This window comes from Macaca mulatta, chromosome 8, assembly GCF_049350105.2.
Source record: "Macaca mulatta isolate MMU2019108-1 chromosome 8, T2T-MMU8v2.0, whole genome shotgun sequence".
Lineage (NCBI taxonomy): Eukaryota > Metazoa > Chordata > Mammalia > Primates > Cercopithecidae > Macaca > Macaca mulatta.
In genome coordinates, this window is record NC_133413.1 from 1,293,537 (window position 1) to 1,310,533 (window position 16,997).

The 16,997-nt window shown below is 50.1% G+C and overlaps 1 protein-coding gene across 11 annotated transcripts in view; it reads right to left on the reverse strand.

Annotated features, from left to right (window-relative positions):
• The window catches only part of ERICH1 (glutamate rich 1), a 107,571-nt gene that overhangs the window by 67,719 nt on the left and 22,855 nt on the right, over nt 1–16,997 (reverse strand). For all 11 annotated transcript variants that reach the window (XR_013397014.1, XR_013397011.1, XR_013397013.1 and 8 more), the window contains one exon: nt 4,572–4,706. Coding sequence is in view for 4 of the 11 variants with exons in the window: in XM_077942902.1 (XP_077799028.1) it covers nt 4,572–4,706 (135 nt within the window). In the remaining 7 variants the exon portion in view is untranslated. The remainder of the gene's footprint in view (nt 1–4,571; nt 4,707–16,997) is intronic.

A 16,997-nucleotide genomic window follows, 5' to 3' on the forward strand; every position in this document is an offset into this window, starting at 1 on the left:
TGAGCCGTCCACGCACGTTTCCCCGACGTTCTCGCAGAACCCGCAAAGCAGGACCCCGGCCCCAGCTCCAACCCGCGCACCTCCGACCCCCTCTCCCCCGCCCCACCCGTCCACTTCGGTCCCGCCCCTCGGCCACGCCCTCCGGTCCCGCCCTCTCCCCCTCCCCCCCAACCTCGGTCGCGCCCCCGGCCCCTCCGCAGGCGCACAGGCTCGCTTCCCTCTGGGCTTCCTTAGCGCTGCGCCCATTCTGTAGGTCAGGCTCACATAGGAGCCCCCCCAGGTAAGATCAGCTTCTACAGCGCCCTCCTGGAGCTCCTCCTAGTCTTAGGGCCTGAGCACACCGCCCAACAAAAGCGTTTAAAAAGCATTTGATACAGTGAATTACTTGGTAAACCCTGATTACTCAGTGTACTTCCAAAAAGGAAAAAATGTAGCTCAGAAAACAAGCCCTGTTATTATTAACTTAATCTAAGAAGAATGAGTTAAGCAGCTGAGAAGTGGGGAAAAGTGGTAACTACCAGAAAATGGAGGTCAAGGGAAACAACTGCTACTGAATAAAAACAATGAACAGCTGAAATCTGGGCTTCCTGGCAGCCAAAGCAAAAAGGGTATCCATGGGAAATCACTCTCCTATCCAACAAGAAGTATACGAGTTCATAAGAACAAAACGTTTTTCTGGCGCTGAACTTTAAAGGGAGTACCTTTCACCTGGATTTCTACAGAACTGCTAGTGACTGCACAGTGAATGGGGAACAAGATTTTAAAGGACAGTTTTACAAAAACAAGGAAAGAAGGCCAACACTCTCCATGTCTTTCGATTAATCTGCAATAAAAGATGAATATAAAAAGTGAAACTCCAAGATGATATTTTCCCAGAGAGGTAGACTCATATAAACTAGGTGAAGAGCTCACGAATGATTTTTTTTTTTTTTGAGACGGAGTCTCACTCTGTTGCCCAGGCTGGAGTGCAGTGGTGTGATCTCAGCTCACCATGGCCTCCGCCTCCCCAGTTCAAGCAATTCTCATGCCTCAGCCTCTCAAGTAGTTGGGATTACAGGTACGTGCCACCGCACCTGGCTAATTTTTGTATTTTTAGTAGAGACAGGGTTTCGCCATGTTAGCCAGGCTGTTCTCAAACTCCTGACCTCAGGTGATCCGCCCACCTTGGCCTCCCAAAGTGCTGGGATTACAGGCGTGACCCACTGTGCCTGGCCTCACCTATGATCCTGACTGGATGTAAGGCAAGCATTTCCAAAACCTAATGGACTGATCAATTCCTGTGTTCCCTGAATGAGGCTCTGAGATGCTGGTGGTGCCCCCACACCCCTTGTCTCCTCCTGGAGGTGTCTGGCAGGAGCGAGAAGGTGCACCACCACGGAAGTTGCCAGCCTCTGTGAGCCACTGGAAAACCCAGGGAAGAGGCATGTTGGGGGCACTGTAGACATTTTCTTCTAAAAGTTACCTGGCTGGACTTGTTTCCAGCACAGTGGCATAGGGACACACTCTCATGCCGCTGGGAAGGTAACCAGTGTCCCCACAGTGGTCAGCTGGGCCCCGAGTCCTGTAATGCGGTCTACACAGGAGAAGACGGACGTGAGGGATATTTTGAGGACAACGTGCTTACCCCAGCTGCCCGGAGGAATGTTCACATCATTGTATTTAATAGACTCTGTAACTTCAGGTAGGGCAGTGTTCCTATGACACGCAAGGACCACGAGCAGAAGAGTGTCCTGCCAGATAAGTGAGTTCACCTGCTAAATGCGGCTGTGTAGCATTTTCCATGGAGAATCTGCCAAAAAGGACAGCTTTCTTCTGGCATAATCTATAGTGGGTTGTTCTGTCACTGACAGGCCAGGGGCTCACCAGCTTTGGGAGAGCAAGACACAACCCCACAGCAACAAGAGGAGTATGTGCATGTTTCTGTCTAGAGCCGAGACCCATCAACCCAGGTGGGAGAGGTCCCAGAACCACATCCAACACAACACCACTCAAGACTTCCCACAGCCCGTCTCCTTCCACCTGTTCCTGACGAGCTGTGAGCCCAAAAGCACCCAGAGTCTGTGCTTGTCACATTCAGAGATTACCCACAGAACACAGACAAGACAGAGACAAACGGCTGGTACTTGGGTCTTCCTGTGCTGGCTTCTGGGCACAGGCCTGCCTGTCTTCATAACAAATACACACAGGCCCTAACTGATATGGTTAATGAGCACTAAATCTCCACTTATCACAAGGCAGTGGCCAGGTACCCAGGACAAGACCAAGGGCAGGGCCTCAGCCTGACGGAACCGGGACCGGCAGACCCGAGACCAGGGGCAGGGCCTCAGCCTGACGGAACCGGGACCGGCAGACCCGAGACCAGGGGCAGGGCCTCAGCCTGACGGAACCGGGACCGGCAGACCCGAGACCAGGGGCAGGGCCTCAGCCTGACGGAACCGGGACCGGCAGACCCGAGACCAGGGGCAGGGCCTCAGCCTGACGGAACCGGGACCGGCAGACCCGAGACCAGGGGCAGGGCCTCAGCCTGACGGAACCGGGACCGGCAGACCCGAGACCAGGGGCAGGGCCTCAGCCTGACGGAACCGGGACCGGCAGACCCAAAGGCGCAGCAAGTGCTACTGCGGGGGTCCAGACGGCCTTTGGGAGGATGGAAACTAAGTCTCAGAGGCCAGGCAGCCAGGAGGGGCCAGGCTGAGGGCTAAGCACCAGGTGTGACACCCATGCCTGGGTGACAGGGCCATGGGCAGCCGATCCAAGCCGCTGCGGGGCCGCCCGGCACAGGGCAGGGCTGCTCAAGGTCCTGAGTGCGAATGCCCAGAGGGCCCAGTGCCAGGCACAGCAAAGGCAAAAACAAACAGCACTTGCCTCTGCAGCTTCCTGGGAGTTGAGGTGTGGGCCCCACCCGTTCAAAATGAAAGCCAGCGACCTGAGTGCTTCCAACAACGTTGGCCATTGCTTTCCCAGCTCCAGTTCTCACCTCTGTGCTTAAAACCGCAACAGAAAAAGCTCAAAGGCTCTTGCTTCTTGTGTGCCGTGTTCCCACACTGACCTCGAGGGTCAGAGACAGAGGGGTCCTGTCCTTGCTTCTCGCGGCCTCTGGCTCCTGAAGGCCCTGGAGGCTCCATCAGCTCCGCAGCTGCAAGGCTGTGCTTGGGGCTTGCTCTGGCCATTTTCTCTTTCATTTTTAAGAACAAAGGTAGGAAACATGATTACAGGGTGGGCATTGCTGCCTTTTACCCAACTTTACCATTTCAAGTCACTGGCACCAGGCCATCCTGACAGCCTGCCTGGAGGAGGTGGCAAGGGGGCCCGGGCAACAGGAAAGGAGTGACTCCTCAAGGGCTCCTGGACACACGTCCTCAAGAAGCAGCTTGTGAAGAGGAATGCCTGCCTACCTGGTGCAAGTATCTTTCCACTTCCTGTAAGAACACTGGCTAGCCCGGTCCTGACACAGCCTGTCTGGGAAGCAGTGATGGCTCATGGCCAAGTCAGCCTTCTACGCTGGGGTCCAGCACAGGTCTGCCCTGGGAACATGAGCTGCATGGACAACGGGGTACAACAGGGCGTGAAAGCCAGCCGCGGACAACAGGAAGGGCGTGAGCGAAGGCCGACGCGCTTCCTTCTTGAACAGATTAAGTACACAATGAGGCATATTCACCCAGAGTATTTATCTTCATAAGAACATAATTAAATTTTCTAGTTAAATAATCTATTTATCTAATAATTGTGTTTCAAAGATTTTCAACAGGGCTTGAAAGGATGAATCCATTATTCCCTAGTTATCTCATTTTTGTTTGGATGGTTTCCGATCTTTTAGGAAGCCAGAAAGACAAAAGCAGTCAAAAACCATATTTTGTTGACATTCAAATTAATTAATGTTTGTAGTACAGAGTTTCTTAGTTTATATATTGCTACAAATCATCTAGGTACAACTTTTATTTGAAAATTCTAAATTCCTCTTGTGCACCTTAAAAAAGATCAACGTAAAGCAAAAAGAACCATATCCCTCTTAAGGTAAAAAGTATCTGGGCAACTCCAGCTTTTCCATGCTCAACAGTAAACTGTATTAAGAGAATATTGTATGTTCTTTCATTCATACGACATGCAACAACAGCAATTATAATGATTTTTTCCAAAAGAGATTCGAAATAAGTTATTTCCTTGATTACAAATTTGATGTACAATCTCAGAAATTTTGAGAAACTTGGAAATTCAAGAAAATAATGTTTTACTAAACCAAGACAAGTACTGTTAACAATTATTTAATGGCATTTGATATGTATTTAGTTCCAGAGTACTCCTAAAGCATTAACAAACATGGGCTATAGTCATATTCCCACTTTCAATCTCCCCCATATGAAGTCTTTTTTCCTGTCATTACAAGTTTTTAAGCATCACTTTTAATGGCTATAGAATACATACGTACACCATGTGGTTCACTATACAGTGTAAGAACATGCTCACCTACCCCCCAGGTATAAACTTAGATAAAGGTATTATAATACTTCAAAACTGGGAAATAAGAGCTTATCTGCAAAGATGTCCACCTTTCCTCCCACCCAGCATTTTACCTTCTGTGTCGTCCCCGCTGGAGGCGTGCTCGGGGCTCCCACAGCTGCTGGGCTCGGGCCAACAGGGGACATAGCCCTCGGGAGGCCCACTGGCGGTGTACAGCCGTCTGGCAGTCGGGGTCTCAGAGCTAGCGTCTGCAACACAGGAGGAAAACAGCAGGAACTGGTAAATATCACAAAACGCAGTCATACATTTATTTGCCTTGATTACATCATCATTGTTTCTCTAAATTCATTCAAGATGTGAAATCAAATAGCTCAATAAAACCTAACCACTGTCATAAATACTGATTTTAATATGTCAAGTATTGTGCCAGAAAAGCAAGTCAGCTACACATCCAGCCAAGAAAAAGGAACTGTCCATGATTATTTGAATTCACATTAAATTACTTATCATGTAATACATAATAAGTTTTGTAATACAATACAAAAACATAACTAATTCATGAGCATCGCACGACACACCCTTTATCATCACACCAGGAGTCCCTGGGGATTTTAGTGCACAGACTTCTGGGTCTTTTTCTCCACACGTGCTAACAACATGTATACACTGTGGCTGTGTGCACACATAGACACACACACAACAGACACACAAACATCCAGAAAACAGAGACAACACACACAGATACACACAACAGACACACATGTGCAGACACATCAACATCCAAAACACACACACAGAGATAACACACAGAGATAACAGACACACACACAGATACACACACAAATACACGGACAACTCACACAGAGGCACACAGACACAGAGACAACATACACAGCCACACACACAGATACAGACCACACACACAGGGACAACAAACATACACAGACACAGACATGTACAGAGACACAGAGAGATACACAAATACACAAGCACACACACACATACATCTTCACGGGATCGTGTCACACACTTTATTATTATACACTCATATAAGTTATACATTTGTATCTTACATGTATAACATCATTTAGAGTGAATACAGCATGTTAAAATGACATATTGCAACTTAAATCTGCATACTTTTAATGGCTACATCATATCCCATGCGATGGAATTATAACCAGGACTTAACCACTTTCCTCAATGGCCACGTGGAGCTGACCAGAGGTCGCCACTGCAGACAGCTGCTGGGACCTCCCTGCTGTGTGCCCCTCTGCGTACGTGGCTGTTTGGTTCCTGCACAGGGATCTGCTGGTTTAGGGGCAGGTGCTTTTGCCGGCTTTTCACGCACACTGTCTGGAAGGCAGCAGGGCCACTTCCTCTCAAACTGTTGGACACTAGGCAGCCTCTGTCGGTTTAGTCTTCCTTTTTTCATGCAGAATATGGCAGTGACGCTCTTGCAGGTGACAAACACAAGTGGACATCCCAGCTGGGCTTTCACCAAATGATGTGCATTTGATTTTGAAAACAACAATGACAGCTATTGAGCAAAATCACTAACACATATAATAGAATGTAACTGTAAAAACCTTGAAGCCTTTTCAGGTTCCACTGTTGTTAACATGCTTTGCTGTCTTGAAGGCAGGGTGCCAGAATCCTAGTTCTTAAACTAATCGGATTCACCGCAGCTGATTAATTCCTATGTCATTCCCTGCCAGAGCCAAGGGCGGATGGAGATGGCTTCTAAGTACACTGTCCCCTATTGGGTAAATCAACATTTGATCATTTGTCACAGAATATTTTTGGAAGCTTTTAATCAGCTAAATCTTTCTAAATAAGAAAGTTAAACAGAACTTAGAAATGTCACTGTTCACTTAATCATTAGGATGGACACGGGAGGGATCAGGGAACACTCAATGACTCACACAGAGAAAACAAGAAAACAAGGACATGGCTAAGAGGATGGGTCCAAAATGTACCGCGCCAGGGAGACGGTTCCCGTCTGTGGGTGACCGCGGGCCGGGCTGCGCTTCTCAGCCGTAAGTGGCACCTCCTGCCACAGTCACAGGCACCAGGCAGACAGGAGCACCACGAGGGGCCTCAAGGCTGGCCCGTCTGTGAATCACGGTGACCTTACAATCCATAATACCTTCTGGTTCTGACGTTTGATATTCTTTTGGGTAACTTATGGTTTACTGTGAGGACATTTATGCCTTGCACAAGTTGGATGTTACATGTCTTGATCAGGTGTAAGGAAGAGACTGGTTACACTTTATGGGGTGGGCGACAGCGAGAAGATTCCCCGTCCCATCATCTCCGCCACCGGACGCACAGAGAATGCAGCATCTGTGAAGCATAGCTCCCCCGGACCTGGCATCTAAGAGTCAGGTCAGAGAGGGGCAGGCAGAACCCCACCTCCCTGCTGGACAAGTCACAGGCACCAGCATCCCTCAGGAAAGGCAGAGGAGTGTGGTGGCTCAGAGCCCGGGGTGACAGGCGGTTGGGTGTCCTGCGGGTTCCACCAGCGTCACCCCTTCGCAGGTGTCATTGAACCTGGCTCCTTTCTTCCCGTCATGTTCTCTTCGGCTCCTCTGGGCTGCTCCTGGCAGCCATCAGTTATGGAGGGGCTCATGGCCAGCCCCTGGCCCACTTTAGGTGACCGCCGGGTACCACCCAGCCCTGTGCGGAAGAGACCCTCATCTGTTCCCTCCTGGCTCTCCCACCATCTTTCAAAGCTCCTCCTCCCTCTCCCCACAGCCCTTGCCCTTGCTTCACCAGGAAAATGAAGAAATCAGAGAAGACTGCCACGGACACCTGCCCACCACGCTGGCTATGAGCAGAGCCCACATCTGACACAGATCCTTACGCCGCGCACCTGGCAGAGGCCAGCCGTCCTGCCTCTGAGAGCGCGGCAGCTCCCACCTCCCTCCCTCTCCTTCCTCCCCATCAGCCTGTGCTTGTTCCTCTCACCCTCCCTCCCTCTCTTTCCTCCCCATCAGCCTGCACCTGTGCTCTTTCCTTTCACCCTCCACTCGTCTCCTTCCTTTTGGAGACCTCCGTGGGGCTCTCCTGTCCTCACCGTGACTTCCCTCCCAGGAGGCAGCTGGCGTTACCTTGCTGCATGTGCTAGCAGGGCTCTCTGTGTATACACAGATGCACACATATTGTTCTTTCCTCTGTCTTTTAAATGAATTCAGCAGCGAACTCTCACGGCCTCTTGCTTCTTCACCCATGGCCTGTCTTGGTGCTGAGGCTCCCATCCCTCCTGACAGCTGTGAATGGCCCCAGGGGACGAGGCGGACACCACTCACTCTCCAGCCTCCTGCTGGCGCAGGCGCAGGCTCGGCCTCGTCTCTTCTCTGAACAGCGATGGAGAAGCCCGTGCAGCGCTGGCCACACACGGGCCAACTGAATCAGCAAGAAAAAGTGCTGGAGGCAAAACCAGGGCCCACGGTGCCTCCTGCTGCATGCCCACACCTCGGGGTGCCTGGAGAGAAGCTTGGCTCAGACTCCCAGTGACAGGCCTGCAGGTGCCCAGCCCCAGGCGACCCCTCCTCCTGCCTCCCTTGTCAAATCATCCCCTCGCCTGGCACGGAGCCAGGGGTCTGAGGGCGGGTGAGGGGTCAGGGCAGGTTCTACCAGCTCTTTGCCATTTTGGTCTCCCTGCCCCCACCCACCCCGCGCAGCCCTTGTGGAAGCCACACGGTGCCCACCCCCTCCTGCCACCCTCCGCCACCCACACAGGCGCCCTCTCAGGAGAGGAACTTCAGCGGTCAGCACAGCAGGTTTTCCCTGAGCAGATTCAGGACATGCAGCAGCAGCACGTGGGTCTGAGAGGCAGAGCAGAGTGGGTGACGGGTGTGGGGTGACCTAGGCTTGAGCCCCTGGGAGAGGCCGTCCCCGAGATGAGGAGTGTAGGGACCAGGAGCTTTGTTTTGGGGAATAAGGCAGCTGCCTGATGGGCTACAAGGGACAAAAATCCCTGCGTTTGGGGTTGGGCCCAGGTTGGAGAGCTCACGGGGGCCACAGACATGTGCACTTGTGACACAGGAGCCATCGGACCTGGGAGTGGGTGTGGACAGGAGTCAGAGGCATGAGCTCTGGGTCCCTCCACGTGCAGGGGTTGTGGATATGAGTCAACTTAACATGCAGAAGGGAATTATTCAGCCAAAGACAGAACACTTTAATATTTTAATGCATCATATAAACTACCCTAAGAAAGGCCATCCTAAATCATATTCCTTTTTTTTAACTTTTGAGATGGAGTCTCGCTCTGTTGCCCAGGCTGGAGTGTAGTGGCTCGATCTCAGCTCACTGCAACTTCTGCCTCCCGGGTTCAAGCGATTCTCATTCCTCAGCCTCCCGAGTACCTGGGACTACAGGTGCACCACCATACCCAGATAATTTTTGTAGAGACGGGGTTTTGCCATGAACTCCTGACCTCAAATGATCCTCCTGCCTCAGCCTCAAGTGCTGGGATTACGGGTGTGAGCCGCCACGTCCGGCCCTGAATTACATTTCTGTCAGCAACTGATGAGTATCCATTTTCGTGAATTCTCGATGACAAGGTGGTCATTGAAAAAGTACACACTTTTGAAAAATATTTTTAAAAAGTATTTTAGAGTTGGGGTGTCACTCTGCGGCACAGGCTAGAAGCAGTGGCGTGGTTAGGGCTCGCCGACTCCCTGAGCCCCTGGGCTCAAGCAATCCTCCCTCCTTGGCCTCCTAAAGTGCTAGGATTACAGGCCTGAGCCACTGTGTTTGGCCTGAAAAGTCTTTTGTCCGTTTTGCTGGAAAAAGTGCTGGAGGCAAAACCAGGGCGCATGGTGCACCTCTGTCCTCCTCACATAGGATGGCACCAAGTAGCACTAAGCAGTCTCTGTGGGTTTTTTTTAACCAGGGAGGGTCTCCAGGATCATCTTGCAGGGAAACTGCAAGTGCCAAGCACAGCTGCTGTGCGTGCTCCCAAGTCTCAGCTCAGCCTTAGTGGGAGGCTCAGTTGAGTCCAGGAGCTCAGGCCATGGGTGCCAGAACCATGCCTGGGAAGAGGCACCGCACTCCAGCCTGTGCAACACAGGGAAACCCTATAAAAAAAACCCCAAACCCACTAAATTTCAGCTCAGAAACTCCCCGCGCATTTGGCTCCATTCTACAATATGGTCACAGTTACTCTGAAATGAGATGTGTAAGGTTGGTTATTATCAGGAACGAAAGAAAACGGTATTTCCCACCAGCAAAGATAACTGGCAAAATGCTAAGGCAGGGAGCGCTACCCCGACGAGACGGCTGGACAGAAGAGTGGAGGCCACCCCGATCGCTGTCCTGATGGCCTTCTTCTCTCCTGGTACCACGACATTTCAAGTAATTAGATCTACATCAACTGAAATCAGTGTAAAACCCGAGGACAAGCACCACAATGCTGCCCGGTATCTCTGCCGCACGCGGCACCCAGACCCTCTCCACCTCTCGGGGAGATGGCGACTCACAAAAGCGGGCGTTCTGGAGAAGGAGAGCGGCTTCATTTACCTCCTATTTTCATCATATTTAAACAAGCTCCAGCATCCAAGATCTCAGCACACACGCGAATGCACACACACGAGCAGGTAGACACTCAGACCCACAGAGGCACACAGGCCCGCACGCGCGCACAGACGCGCACACGGGCACAGACCCGCACACGCGCACAGATGCACACATGCGCACAGACCGGCACAACGCACAGACCCACACACGCGCACAGACCTGCAAAAGTGCAGAGACCCGCACCCGCGCACAGACCCCCACAGGCGCACAGACCCGCACATGCACACAGATCCAAACATGCGCACAGATCCGCCCACACGCATAGGCCCACACAGGTGCACAGACCCGCACACGTGCACAGACCCGCACAGGTGCACAGACCAGCACAGGTGTACAGACCTGTACACACACACCCGCACACACGCACAGACCCACACACATGCTCACGCCCGAAAGCTCCACTCAGTCCTCACTACCCTGCTTCCAAGCTACAACTCCTTACAGCTGTTTCCTGGGCCATAAAAGGTTCCACTGCCTCGTGGCTGCTCCGAGAAGGTGCTCAGCCCTGGAGGTCCTGGCCCCATCGGATGGGCTCCTCCGTGCAGATGTGGTTTGCCGTCTTTCACAGACTCTTAACCAGCTAATCACAGTCTTGGTAAAATATTCCTTTATCAGAGGCTTCCACATGGCAGATAATAGGAAAAACTCTCCTAAAAAATACTTAACAATGCCAGATAAAACACAGCAAACCTTCCTTAAATGCACAGCCCAGCTCTCAAGACAAGGGCAATCTGGCCCAAAAATGAAGGAGGAAAAGCAGTGGAGAGGAAGTGCAGGTGCCAACCACACTGCATGCAGTATCATGGACAATGTGAACTGTCCCCAAACCATCTACCAGTGACACAAATGCTGCAACTTGACCTGATTTTAAAATACACATGGAAAAGCCAAGGGCCAAGAAGGGCAGACCAAGGGCTGAAGAATAATGAGGTGGACAGGTCTGCCCTGCCGGATGGGAGCACGCCGTACCCACGGGTGGTCTGCCCTGCCGGATGGTAGCACACCGTACCCACGGGTCTGCCCTGCCGGATGGTAGCACGCCGTAGGATGGGAGCACGCAGTACCCACGGGTGGGTCTGCCCTGCCGGATGGGAGCACGCCGTAGGATGGGAGCATGCTGTACCCCAGAGCAGCTGGGAAGCTGAGGCACAGGCGCGGGCCCGGGACAGAGCCGCTGCCACAGGGGCTGGCCCAGCACAGAGGGCTGAGGAAACTGCAGCCCCAGGTGAGCAGCGCAGAGTCGGACCACCAACTCACACCAGACAACAACTGCAAGGGCAAACACTATGATATGTGTGTTTTTTTGCAAAAAAGTATAAAATATCTTTGTTATTGAGGTAGATTTTAGATAAAGATTTCTTAAAACACAAAAACTATGAAATTAAAGATGAAGTCACATTATATCAACTTCTAAACAATGGAAGACACTGACGTTTTTAAAAATGAAAAGGCAGCCAGGCGCAGTGGCCCACACCTGTAATCCCAGCACTTTGGGAGGCTGAGGTGGGCGGATCAAGAGGTCAGGAGTTCAAGACCAGTCTCACCAACATGGTGAAACCCCGTCTCTACTAAAAATACAAAAATTAGCTGAGCGTGGTGGCAGGTGCCTGAAATCCCAGCTACTCAGGAGGCTGAGGCATGAGAATCGCTTGAACCCAGGAGGCGGAGCTTGCAGTGAGCTGAGATCACACCACTGCACTCCAGCCTGGGCGACAGAGCAGGACTCCGTCTCAAAAAAAAGAAAAAAAAGAAAAGGTAATCCATGAGAGAAGGTGTTTGCTGGGCTTTGGAGCATCTAAAGAACCCCAGAAATTGGTAAGACAAGCCCTGCAGAAACACGGGCAAAGGCAGATGGTCAGGAGGCATGAAAGGCTGTCCAGTTTCGTTAGCTGGGTAACGTGCATTGAATAAGAAACAGAAACCTCACACTTGATTAGTGAGACTGCAAACACCTGGATTAACCGGGCTCTGGAGAAACAAGAACGCCGGGTGAGTCAAGCAGACACACAGTGGCATAGCTGCTTCAAAGACAAGCTGGGAATCTGTCCCTCCATTGAAATGTACAACCAACACCTCTCTAGGCACACACCCCAGGGAAACTCCCCAAGTGCAGACACACGAAGACAGAGAAAGATGCCAGAAACCACAGGAGCAGGCACCTCCCACTTCCAGCCAAGACGGAAAAGACTTGAACAGACACTTAGAAGAAGAAATGCAAATGGACAATAAGCACAATCGAAAGCAAAACATGAAAGAGGCCGGACGGTGCAGTCCGTGCTGCAGGATTCACTCTCACCACACTCAGCACCAGGTTCCGTGACAGCGGACGGTCACGACTCGGCAGGAGGGTTTGCATCTTGTGTAGGAGTAACATTGGTGCTCGCAGCTAACGGCCAAGACCCGCCAAAGTGTACCCTTTCGGCCCGCACAGCCTTGGTGATGGACGCAGAGGGGCAGGGCGGAAGCCAGAAGGCAGGAGCGAGAGCTGGACGCCCAGGGAACCAGGCGGAAGCCTGTCTCAGTCCTTGCTGCTGACAGTAGCAGCGGTGTCCTGCCCAGGCCAGGTACCCCACAGGCCTGGGGTCAGCTGAAGGAGGGCCCAAGAAGCTGCAGAGAGCTGGAGGCCCAGAACTGCCCACAGCACCCAGGCAGGCAGCAAGTCTGCAACAGTGCACGTGAGCTGCGTGAGCTTCCACCCCCAGGAGCTGGAAACTAAAAGGGCTTACGTCCACCTTCCGAGTTTCAGGCAGAAGGGCCTCCCGTGGCCCCCTGTAACCAGGAACATTCGGGGAGGGAACTGTGGGAACCGCAGTTCAGCACAGCCAAGGGGACAGAAATGAACCCATCCTATCTGTTAATGGCACGTCAGTAAGATACAGATGAAGGTGCAGGACAGAACAAATGCACACACTCCACCCTCCTCCCAAGGCCCCACCAAAATGAGAGTAAGTGGGTTTGCAACACACGGAGGACAAAGGAAGGACAGATGAAAAAATACAGTGTTGGAAGGTGAAAAGTAGACGGGATACTGAATCCTACAATGGCAGCCGAAACACACCAGACACGAGACCTGTGCCAGTGGGGCTGCCAGGGAGCCTGGAAGTGGGCGGAAAAGGGGTGCAGGCAGGCTGTGGAAGCCTCCCCACCACCGGAGGGAGACCAGAACTCACTCTCTGCCAAGGCCAGGTCTGGCCCCCGGGAGCCTCAGACACCACAACTGAAGGTGAAGACCCCGTAAGAGAAACAGGGAGGTACAGCCTGTCCACAGAGAGTGTGGGAGACCCTTCTCCTCCTTCCCGCTCCCACTCTGAGATGCAATAACAGAAAAGAAGGGTGCAGCAGGAACGGTGGAAGATGAAGTTTGAGAAAATCTCCCAGAAAGTGGCCTTAAACCACTAAACCATAAAAATTCAGGGAGAAGATGTAAGAAAAAAAGGGAATCTATTGGGAGACTCAATGTCTGAATGACAGGAATTCTGTAAACTGAAGATTGAAAGCAAAGAGGAGGAAATGATCAAGGAAACAAGAGAGCGGCACATGTTCCCAGACTACGGAGGCCACGACAGATAAAAACAGACCACGCTCAAGACCTCAGCATCAAACCCCACCACACGAAGGCCAGAAGCAAAACCTCAAACTGCTGCGAGGGAGGAAAACTGCTCGTAGCCAAAGGAATCGAGACTAGAATGGCAACTGCCTTCTCACAGCGACACGGGATGTTAAAAGTCTTAAAGTGTGAGAGACAATTATTTAGCCCAGAATTCTACACCCCAAAAAACCAATTTAAGTACAAGAATTAAGGTACACTTGACCTTCAAGATCTCTAAAATATTTATCTCCCAAAAACCATTTTTCAGGAAGTTACTAGGGAATGTGTTTCAACAAAATGGAAGCAAACCCAAGAAATAAAAAGACTGAGGCCCAGGATAGCAAAGGAATCCCCTGGGAGAGGCGAGACGGGGAGTTACAGCAAGGACTTGGGGGCGGCCCATGCTTGGGGGTGGAACGGTCTGGAAGAGGCCATGAAAGATGAAGCTCATTGAGCCCTGAATGTGTCTGACCATAGAACAAAGACAGGGAGGTGCGTGAAGAAATTAGTACTATTAAGTATTCAGGAGAAAATGTAAAAATCCAAGGAAACTACTAACTCTATTAAAGCTCCGCTCACTCAAGGTTTCACAAAATGGAATAATCATGTGTTACGTGACCAGCAAGAAACTGTATTTACGGAGACATAAACATGTAAACAATATTGATGTACAAACATTTTGAAAAAATTATATTGGAAGGACAGGGGTTGTAAAAAATATGCATACATGGTGGGGGAAGGTGCTAAAAAAAAAAAAAAGGAAATCCTTAGTTTCCAAAGTCAATACATAGATTTAATCCCCTCCTTCCCTGCCAAAAAAGAAGAAGAAGACAGGAAGCAACAGTGTAAGTGTGTGACTCCGAAACGGGGGGTGGTTTACCCCGGAGCAGCCGCCGCAGAGCTGGAGGGTCTGTGACTGGAGTGAGGGGCAGAACACTGCTGTTTTTAGTAATTCCTGAAGAATTATTTGAATCTAAAATATATGCAACATATAACTGACAACTTAAAAATAAAGTTCAATATGGGCTCTTCAGTGAAAGAAATTTACCGAAATGCGCACACCCTGGTTATTTTGGTTGTTGACAAATTAGTCTTTCTTTGGGACAAATGGAATTATCAACACTCTTCTAGAACCAAAGAAACAGATCGTGTAAAGTGAACAAGTATCAATCCACTGGTTAAATCATTGCCATAATTACCATGCTTTGTCCTAACTGTACAAGAACATTTTCCTCTGTCTCATGTCCAAGGGTGGATGTGGGCACTGATCCTCATCCGGCTGCCTCCTGTCCCTCACAGGGCACCACTCGGCCCAGCCCTGATATCCAGCAGGCCTCCTCCTGGACATGCATCTCAATGAACCCTGCGCGATGGCCCGTGCAGAAGGGACCCACGGTTCTTACCTTTTTTATTGTGATTTCATCATTTTGCCCCGGCCAAGACTTCTTTTATTCTAGGTGCAAGTAAATTATAACATTTTTCCTTTAACATTTCCAAGGCATAGCACTTCGAAAAATATGCTGCTCTTTCATGATTAAAAAAAAAAAAAAATCAATAAACTGGGCATAGAAGGGAACTTCTTCAACATGATAAAGGCCACGTATGAAACCCACAGCTAACCCATACAGGATGGTGAAAATGGGGATGCTTCCTTCTCAAGATCAGGAATGAGACCAGGATTCCCACTCGCGGCACTTGTTGTCAACATCATAGTACAACTTCTAGCCAGGGCAATTAGTCAACAACAACAACAAAAGGAAGCAAAGGGCATCCAGACTAGACAGGGAAAAGTACAACTATCTTTACTCACAAAGGAAAAAGTAAAACTACCTGAAATCACAGATGACAGCATCTTGCCAGTGATGCACCACACAAGACGCTGGTCAAGGGCTGGCTGCATGTGGGATGGCAGAGCCTCAAGATAACGAGGACCCTGAAGATGGTAACTCTGCACTTTCCGTACCTCTTTAACGTTTGGATACATGAACACTCACCATCGTGTTACAGCATAGGCATGTACTGACCGGGCAAGCAGCCTGGGAGCAACAGGCTGTACCACACAGCCCCGGCCCGCAGCCGGCTCCACCGCCTCCTGTGTGCAAGCAGACTTTGCTCACACAACAATGGAATCCTCTAAGGATGTACTTGTTGGAATGCATTATCATTGTTAAGTGATGTGTGACTGTATATAGAAAACCCTAAGGGATCCACAACAAAATTGTAAGAGCTAATAAACTAGTTCGGCAAAACTGCATGATACAAAGTCAATGCACAAAATCCCTTGCATTTTCACACACAAACACCGAACGTTCCCAAAAGAAAACAAAAAAGAAAGCAATTCCACTTAACAATAGCACTAAAAAGAATAAAATACTTTCGAATAAACTTTTTAAAAAAGGGTAAAACTTTTCTACGTCCTGAAAGTACTGGAAGGAAAAATAAAAAAAAAGATAAGGCCAGGCGCAGTGGCTCACACCTATAATCCCAGCACTTTGGAAGGCCGAGGCAGGCAGATCACCTGAGGTTGGGAATTCGAGACCAGCCTGACCAACACAGAGAAACTCCATCTCTACTAAAAAAATACAAAAAAAAATTTAGCTGGGCATGGTGGCACATGCCTGTAATCCCAGCTACTCAGGAGGCTGAGGCTGGAGAATCACTTGAACCCGGGAGGTGGAGGTTGTGGTGAGCCAAGATCATGCCATTGTACTGCAGCCTGGGCAACGAGTGAAACTCCGTCTCAAAAAAAAAAAAAAAAAAAAAGATGAAACTGCAGTCTGAAAACTACAAAATACGGTTGAGAGAAATTAAAGAGGACTTAATTGAATAAAAAGACATCCTAAAGTTAGGGAACTGGACAACGTAATATTGTTAAGAAGACAATACTGCCCAGTGTTCTACAAACTCGTGCGATACCCATCAAAACTTCAAATGATTTTTTTTTGGCGGAAATTGACATGCTGATCCTAAAATTAATGCAAGAGACCCTGAGTCTTGAAAAAGGACAAAGTAGAGGGACCCACACTTCTCAATTCAAAACTTAGTACACAGCTACAGCAGTCAAAACAAGATGGTGGATGGTACAGACACGGGATGGACATAAATCAATGGAACAGAATTGAGAGCCCAGAAATAAACCCCACATCTGTGGCCAACTGATTTTTTTTTTTAAGACAGAGTCTTACTGTGTCACCCAGGCTGGAGTGCAGTGGTGTGATCTCGACTCACTGAAACCTCTGCCTCTGGGGTTCAAGTGATTCTCCTGCCTCAGCCTCCCGAGTAGCTGGGACTCCCGCCAGCACGCTTGACTAATTTTTGTATTTTTAGTAGAGACGCATTTTCACCACGTTGGCCAAGGCTGGTCTCG